At 38.8% G+C, this 8,974-nt stretch overlaps 1 protein-coding gene across 1 annotated transcript; it reads left to right on the top strand.

Annotated features, from left to right (window-relative positions):
* The first annotated feature begins 7,195 nt into the window (after positions 1 to 7,195).
* On the top strand, positions 7,196 to 8,749 carry LOC104107324 (mitogen-activated protein kinase kinase kinase 18-like). The gene has a single exon (XM_009616086.4). It carries the CDS (start codon positions 7,334 to 7,336, stop codon positions 8,747 to 8,749), a length of 1,416 nt encoding a protein of 471 aa, XP_009614381.1. The 5' UTR covers positions 7,196 to 7,333.
* The last annotated feature ends 225 nt before the right edge of the window (positions 8,750 to 8,974 follow it).

The raw sequence follows: 8,974 nt of genomic DNA, 5'->3' as shown, positions 1-8,974 counted from the left end.
GCGACACTTATTAAAGTAAGCGCTAATTTTTCTAAGTGTGGATATCTAGTTTTGGCTTCGCCTAGAGTTCGACTGACATAATAAATAGGGAATCGCGTACCTCGCTCTTCTCGAATTAGGACTCCACTTACCGCTACCTCTGAGATAGCTAGATACAGGTAAAGTTATTCCAAAGCTAGATACCGCTACCTCATACCCCGTCTACCTTCGGGGTATGAAGCAACGGTGGGCTTGATAGATACCGTTTTAGCTCTTCCAAAGCATGCTGACATTCTGGAGTGCATGAAAAAGTGCTTTTCTTTTTAAGCAAAGAGAAAAATCGGTGGTACCTATCCGAGGATCTCAAAATGAATCGTCCCAGGGCGGCTATCCATCCCGTTAGCCTTTGCACAACCTTTACATTATCTACCACTGTGATGTCTTCGATTGCTTTGATTTTATCGGGGTTAATCTCGATTCCTCGATTGGACACCATAAAACCGAGAAACTTGGCCGAGTCAACCTCGAAAGCACATTTTTTGGGATTGAGCTTCATATTGTACTTTCTTAATATGTCAAAAGTTTCCTGCAAATGCTTTAAATGGTCCTCTACTCGCAGGGATTTAACCAACATGTCATCAATATAAACTTCCATTGATTTTCCCATTTGCTTTTCGAACATTCTGTTTTCTAGGCGTTGGTAAGTTGCACCAGCATTTTTTAGGTCAAATGGCATTACATTATAATAGTAGGTCCCGTACTTGGTGATAAATGAGGTCTTTTCCTAATCCTCCGGGTTCATCTATATTTGGTTGTACCCGGAATAGGCATCGAGAAAACTGAGAGTCTCGTGGCCGGTCCCATACGATCGATATTAGGCAAAGGAAAAGAGTCCTTAGGGCATGCTTTATTCAGGTCTTTATAATCTATACACATTCTAAGTTTGTTCCCCTTTTTAGGGATTACCACCACATTTGCTAGCCATTCGGGGTACTTTACTTCCCGAATGGACCCTATTTTAAGAAGTTTGGTTACCTCGTCTTTGATGAAGGCGTGTTTGGCCTCGGACTGGGGCCTTCTTCTTTGTTTTATCGGCTGGAATTTTAGGTCCAAGCTTAGCTTATGAGCGGTAATTCCTGGTGGGATCCCTGTCATGTCAAGATGGGACCAAGCAAAACAGTCTATGTTAGTTATAAGAAATTGAATAAGCTTTCTCCAGAGCTTGAGATCTAACCTCGTGCCCAAGTATATCTTTCGTTCGGGCAGATGTTCGATTAGTATGACTTGCTCCAGTTCTTCGATTGTTGATTGGGTGGCGTCGGAATCATCGGGAACCACGAAAGATCGAGGCATCTATGTTTATCATCTCCGTCAGTCTTCTGATTCTCTAATTGGGTCGAAGCTGATGTTTGAAATTTCTATTTAGTATTCCGTTCCTCCTTCGAATTCGATCCTTTTTGTTGATGATAATAATGACATCAGAATCACTTCATCGACGACATACATTTCTTTTGTGGTCGGTTGCTCCCCATATACCGTTTTAGTTCCCTCCGATGTTGGGAACCTCAAAACCTGGTGGAGTGTCGAGGGTACATCAATCATATTGTAGATCCACGGCCTTCCGAACAAGGCGTTGTATCTCATATTGCCTTCGATCACGTGGAACTTCGTTATTTGGATGGTTCCAGCCACGTTAACTGGTAAGATTATTTCGCCCTTAGTAGTTTCACATGCCATATTAAATCCGTTTAGTACCAAGTTTGTGGGCACGATCTGGTTCTGTAGACCGAGTTGTTCTACGACCCTCGATCGAATGATGTTGGCTGAACTACCTGTATCAATTAACACACGTTTAACTTGAGTTTTATTCATAAGTACAAATATTACGAGTGCATCGTTATGTGGTTGCATGATTCCTTCCGCGTCTTCATTACTAAAGGATAAGGTTCCTTCAGGGGTGTAATCCTGAGTCCGGGATCGCTTTTCTCTTACAACCGTCATCTTAGTGCGTTTAAGCATCGGCCCCTGGGGGTATCGATCCCACCAATGATCATGTGGATAATGTGTTGTGGCTCTTCTTGTTCGTTTTGTCAATTGAAATTCCTATTTTTGAAATGGTTTTTGGCCCTATCATTTAAAAATTCTCGAAGGTGCCCTTGTTAAATAACCGAGCTACCTCCTCTCTTAGTTGCCTACAATCTTCCGTTCTGTGGCCATGAGTGCCATGATATTCGCACATTTGATTGGGATTCCTCTGGACAGGATCGGGCTGTATAGGTCGAGGACATTTAGTATCTTTGATGCGTCTGATAGCCGATACGATAGCGGATGCATCGATGCTGAAGTTATACTCCGATAACCGAGGTGCTTCCTTAGGTCCGGTATGCCTGTCAAACCCATTCCTGTTCATCAGCCTCGAGACCCTTGGCCTCGATCATTTATCTTTTTGCCTCGTACGGGGTTACGTGAAGGTTCGCTACCCCTACGATCTCCGTTATACGGTCGGTATCGATCCTTGTTTGACCTTGGTTCTCGGTCGATATCCCTTTTAAAATCGGACCCAGAACCCAACTGGTCATCTTCGACTCTTATTTTGGATTGATACCGATTGTGCACATGGGCCCAAGTAATAGTTAGGTACTCGATCAGGTTATGCATCAGTCGTCGTGAAGCCATCGAGCTTCGTTCATTTAGACCTTGAGTAAAAGCTTGAACAGCCCAATCGACTCTGACTGGTGGTAGATCCATTCGTTCTATTTGGAAACGAGATACGAATTCTCTTAGCATCTCGTTATCCTTTTGTCTTACCTTGAATAGGTCCGACTTCCTGGTCTCGACTTTTATGGCCCCAACATGTGCTTTTACGAAAGAATCCGCAAGCATAGCAAAAGAATAAATAGATTTAGATGATAAATTATAATACCATATCATTGCTCCCTTTGATAGGGTTTCACCGAATTTTTTCAATAATACAGATTCGATCTCATTATCCTCTCGATTATTCCCTTTGATGGCACATGTGTAAGAGTTGACATGTTCGTTGGGGTCGGTCGTTCCATTATATTTAGGAATCTCGGGCATCCAAAACTTCTTTGGGATCAGTTTAGGAGCCACGCTCGGGGGAAAGGCTTTTGTATGAATTTTTTGGAATTTAAGCCCTTCAATATCGGTGGTGCCCCCGGGATCTAATCAACCCTGGAGTTATATGTTTCCACTTTTTTGTCGTTTTCCTCGATCCTCCTTTCTCCTGACTCTATTCGTTTTGTCAGTTCTTCAAGCATCTTAACAATTTCGGGATTAGTCCCCGATTCTTGCTCATTTGACCTTACTATAGCTGGCCCCGTTTTGTGGGTGACTTCTTAGGGTGGACTGGGCTCGAGTCTGGTCAGTGCTTGGGTTTGGCTCTGCAGCTGGGCTCTTACTACTTGGTGAGCTTTCAACATCTCGAAGATCATATGCAAACTGATTCCGTTTTCCTCAGCATTTTGGGTATTTTGAGCTGCAGACCGAGTTTCACCATGAATGCTATTTTCAGTGTCAGAACGTTGGTTCGCCTCGATGGCCGTATGTGAATTGACGTCTTTTGGCTCTTCGACCCGAGCTCCAACGGGATCGGCGAGAAACCTTCCGCCTCCGGGGGTTAAGTTGTTGTTCTCATCTTGAAGGCCAACTTCATTATCGATATGTAGGGCCATTAATTGAGAATTCGTCATTTTCAATCTGAAATCAAAGATACTTCCAAGAGCAAGTGTAAAATGGTGTGTTATGTAGATATTCGTACCAAACAACCACTGTTATCCTTAACCCCACGGTAGGCGCCAAACTGTTTACCCGAAAAACGGATAGAGTTGAATTTATACGTAGTTCTAAGGATACGCGGTACAACTTGGCACAAATCGGAAAGTAAGTAGAAATATATTGAATATTGACTTGTAAAGAATGAAATACGAACCAATATTAAATTAGAAAGCGATTTTATGAACTAGCAAGATGAATCAATGTATAAAGCTCACAAGAGAATAATCTCTACTATATTTCTCTGTTAATAGTTATATCTGAATATAAGAGTGTATGTATGCCTTAATGTTCTTCCCTTCACAGAAATAATAACTACCTCTCTTATAGTGGAGGGATCCTACTTTAGATATAATTAAAAATACATAGTGGTGATCCCATGATAGATTAGTTTTTCCCAAATTTCCGCCGAGATTCTCTCCCTTAGCGCGGTTATAACGACTCTTGTCTCTTGGCTCGATCTTGATCAGACTTGGTATTGGTCGATTTTCTGGCTCGAGCTCGATATTGGCTCGGGGCCCGGTATTGACTTTGGCTCGGTATTGGTCGGTCTCTGGCTTTTAAGCTCGATAACACTGCCTCACATTATAGTTCGATTTGGAATCGAGCTCGGTATTGACTTCGAACTCAGTACTTAATTGGTCCCCGAAACTTGAGCTTGGTAATCTGATTTCGGATCTCATACCCGATATTACGAAGATGACCTTCGATCCATTATGTTTCAATCTTGACTAATCATAATTGTTATGTAGCTAGTAGCTTTAAAATTAGATGTTACCTAGCTAGTAGCCAGCAATATCACTATACTTTCAACTTTCAAGTGCCAATGACGCTAGCATTTTGGTGGATTAAATGTACAATTCTCCCAGAACTTTATTTATAGGTATTTATGCAAAGATTAAATAAAACATGTATGCTCTCCAGAAACAAAATACCCCTTTTGTCTATTTTATTATTACCATTTGACATGTCAACACTTAGTTTTTTCAATAAACTTTTTGACCTTTCAAACCCTATAAATTGTTATATATAACATTTTTCGTTTAGCTTCTAGCTATAAAAGAATTATTAAAAAATCCTTAATAATCGATGTTAAAGTTATGCTGAAAAACTAAAACTTTGAACCTCTGATCCCTCGTAATCTGGAGACTTTCGTTTCAGAACATGAATTTTTTTATAAATATAATTATTGAATCTCGAAAGACAGACTGTATGTGAATTTTTGAAGAAAGTATGCATACTAGGGAAATAAAAATTATGATTTTCAACTCTACGGAAAAGAAAACTGTATACACATTATATGGAATTGACGGCAAGCTTAAGGGAATTATTACGTAATGTGGCTTGAATGAAATTTTATGAGTTGACTTGGTATTAAGAAAAATTCGCAAGACTTTGCTTCTAGTTAAATTTTAGTTGGACTTTTAAATCTGAATATACAACATACATGAACCATGTGAACATTCATTTGGTCTTACTTTCACATTTGTAAGCACATTTGGGAAGATAGTTTAAGAACTTAAAATGTATGATAATTAGTAGAATTAACAAAAGGTAGAATTTATGTGATTTGTGAACGTTTTGAAGAAACTACTGGGGAAACAAAATGATGAGTTCCAACAATATGAGAAAATGAAAATATATGCACATTCAACGCAATTGCCGGCAAGCTTAAGTGCGTTATGTATTACCTAATGTGAAATGTGAATGCACAAGACTTTGCTAAATTGCTTTTAGTTATTTTAGTTTGACTTTTAAATCTAAATAGAAAATACAATTTTCTAAATATAATTTGTTCTTAGTTTCACATTTGTAAGCACATTGGAAAAGCTGCAATAACGCAACGACTTGCCAAGTCTTCCTTAGGCTTAGTTTAAAGACCAGAATTGACCTCTCAAACTCATTTTAAATAGTAGTGAAGCACTTTACTCGGTAAAGGTTTAAAACGCGGCCTGTTCCGTGGTCCCTTGCGCAAACAGTAAACGCGCCGCAATTTGAAGTGAAAGGAGAAAAATATGATTGGTCAGGTATTGCGTAGCGGTGTTAGCGCAATTAAAGGCACATGCTCACGTGTATTCATGTGGACGGCTTTTTTTAGAGCTAAAGAAACGCCGCCCGCAGTCGGCCAAAGCTGTCAATTCCCCTCCGTTTGCCACGTGGTTCACTCTCCACTTAATATTTTTTGCCTCAAACCCAGAGGAAGAGGCAAATTAAATTCGATCACTTAAAAAATGTAACTAAATTAATTATCTATAAAAAAGTATCTTATTAGCTTAAAATTACGTAGAATATCTGATATAATACGTCAAAATATATTGTTTGACCAAAAAGTGTAGTTTTCGGATAAAACTATTATATTTATGTAATAATATGTTCAACTTAGTTAATGATAATATCTCTAGAGGTAAATCTTAAAAATGTGTGTGAGATGGGAGAGATTCAGCAGGGGGTTGACGACAACAACAAGCAATAAATAGTCATAAAATATCAGCAATAATGGAAGAAGGGCTGATAATAAATAGCGGTAAATGACATTTGAGTAAATAGGATGAGTGATTCACCTAATAAATAACGAGTTAGGTGATTATTCCTCCTGACAATGATGAATGACAGACAAATCTTAGAACATTCGAAAATCTTCTCGGATCTGATGAAAAAGTGCAGGATAATGTGAATAAGAATCTTGATAAAAATGTGTTCTTTTGTATCTTTTCAATAGGAAGGTAATATTTTGTCAAGTCTGCTCTTAGCGCAATGAATATCACATGCCTCTATTCATTACATTTTTTCCTATGTATATGAGACATGCTCCCAATAAACTCTAATAGTATATGTAAAAAGAATATATCCAGCAGAATATTCTCTTTAATATCCTACCCCAATAAACTAGCTGTTACAGTTTATTTTACGATGCTTGACATCGACCATCTTCTGCACCTCGACATCGGGCTTTGTCATCTCTTGGTCTACCTCAGCCGACTCCTTTCTCGATACTGCTTAATCCCAAATACGGAGGCGGATTTCAACCCATACAATGGTAAATATTTTTTACACCATCAAAGTATATTAGTTGAAGTGTTGAACCCAACCACAAATGAAGAGGCGGATCCATGATTTAAACTATATAAGTTCAATTTTTACGACTTTTAGCAATTAACTCATTATAATTTTAAAATTATGAGTTCATATTTAAAACTATTTATTTTAATTTTAATAAATTTCACATATAAATTTATGTTTCATGTCAAAAATTATGAGTTTAATTGAACCACATTCACCTCTAACCACAAGAAAAGGACTTAAAAATGGAAAGTACCAAAAGGGAAATACATTGCTGTCGTAGGACAAATAATACAATAAAGATTCTTTGTACACAACGACTATGCCCAATAAAGACCTCGGCCAATGACCATTAACTACTTAGCTGCATTTGTAGGCAAAATATTTTGAGCATATAAATATACCAACCAAGCACACTTTTTTTCATTAGAATTGCCTAAAGTTGAATCCACACCGCCCACACACCAAACTCCTCCTCATCTCTTCTTGCTCTCTTTCAATGGAGTGGACTAGGGGTCCTATTATTGGCCGTGGCTCTTCTGCCACCGTCTCCCTCGCTACCAACTCTGCAGGGGAGCTTTTTGCTGTTAAATCCATCGAGCTATCTTGTTCTAACATGTTACAAAGAGAGTACTCCCTAATTTCTCAGCTCAATTCACCATTTTTAGTCAAGTGCTTTGGCTTTGACATCACTAGTGAGAAAAATAAGGCCATGTACAACATGTTCATGGAGTATATACCAGGTGGCACTCTTTCTGATTTGATCAAGAAACAAGGAGGCTCGTTGAACGAGTCCGTGATTAAATCTTGCGCTCAACAAATTCTACAGGGCTTGGATTATCTTCACTCAATTGGGCTTGTACATTGTGACATCAAGGGCCAGAACATTTTAATTGGTCAAGATGGTATCAAGATTGCAGATTTGGGATGTGGGAAATTGCTGGGAGATGAAAATGCTGTGAATTCTGGAATTTCCGGCACACCGGCTTTTATGGCACCTGAAGTTGCTCGCGGCGAAGAACAAAAATTTGCAGCTGATATTTGGGCTTTTGGGTGTACTATAATTGAAATGGCCACAGGGTCACCTCCTTGGACTGATATGAAGGACCCTGTTTCTGCTCTGTATAGAATCGGTTATTCAGGGGATGTGCCCCAATTCCCAAATTATTTATCCACCGATGCCAGAGAATTTTTGGCAAAGTGTTTGAAAAAAGACCCAAAAGAGCGTTGGACGGCTAAACAACTTCTTCAACACCCATTTTTGCAATCTATTGGGTCTAATTGTTTGAAAGTTGAAGAGTTGAAAAGGGGTTCTCCCACTAGTATTTTGGATCAAGGCTTTTGGAATTCGTTTGAGGTGATGGAATCTTCTTCATTAGAATCAAGCATCACCGTTGATTCCCCTGCAGATAGGATCAAACGGCTGATTGGTGATGAGGGAATATCAGGCTTTTTGAAACCTGATTGGGTGGAGGAAGAAAGTTGGGTGACAGTTAGAGGCAGTGATACAGAAGGAAGTTCGTTAATTTCAGAGCAAAATTGCGAGTTGATCCAAGATTTTGAAGAATTGTTAGATATGGAAACATCTGAGTCTACTATTTTTTCTGATCATGAATTTGTGGCCTCATTGGACTTTGATGCTACTTTGATTGATTGCATTACCGATGAGATAATCGGTATTCTTTATACTGGTAATAATAGCAGTAGGAGAAATTTGATGATGTCTCCTGAGAGTGTAGGATATGTTTTTGTATATGAGTTTTATGATTCTGAAATAAACAAGATGAAATTTGATTGTCCAGTTGAAATTCTTTTACTGAATTCAGTTTCCTCTGAACTGCATTTTCCTTTCCCCCCTCTCAATTGCTATACATTCTGTTTTTATTTCTTCTCACCTTACTTTCATTGCACATGAGAAACGGAGAAAGGTACATCATTTTCAAAGAATCATTCCTCTCGTGGAGGGCTTTATTTTAAATACTATTAGGCAGAGTAAACAAATTTTTAGGCTATCATATCATTAACAAGCCAGCTCAGGAAATGCCAGTATGCATTAGTTTGTACTTTGTAGCATGAAAATTGGAAAATATTGTAATGACATGTCGTAAGCGATTAGATTTAAGGCAGATACATTAACCAG

Source organism: Nicotiana tomentosiformis, chromosome 7, assembly GCF_000390325.3.
Source record: "Nicotiana tomentosiformis chromosome 7, ASM39032v3, whole genome shotgun sequence".
NCBI classification, from domain to species: Eukaryota; Viridiplantae; Streptophyta; class Magnoliopsida; order Solanales; family Solanaceae; genus Nicotiana; species Nicotiana tomentosiformis.
Note: the sequence above shows the minus strand (reverse complement) of the source record. Positions and strands in the feature narration are given on the sequence as shown.

Bases quoted from the DNA above. Each gene is read 5' to 3' on its own strand.
- LOC104107324 (XM_009616086.4), top strand. From the start codon at position 7,334: ATGGAGTGGACTAGGGGTCCTATTATTGGCCGTGGCTCTTCTGCCACC.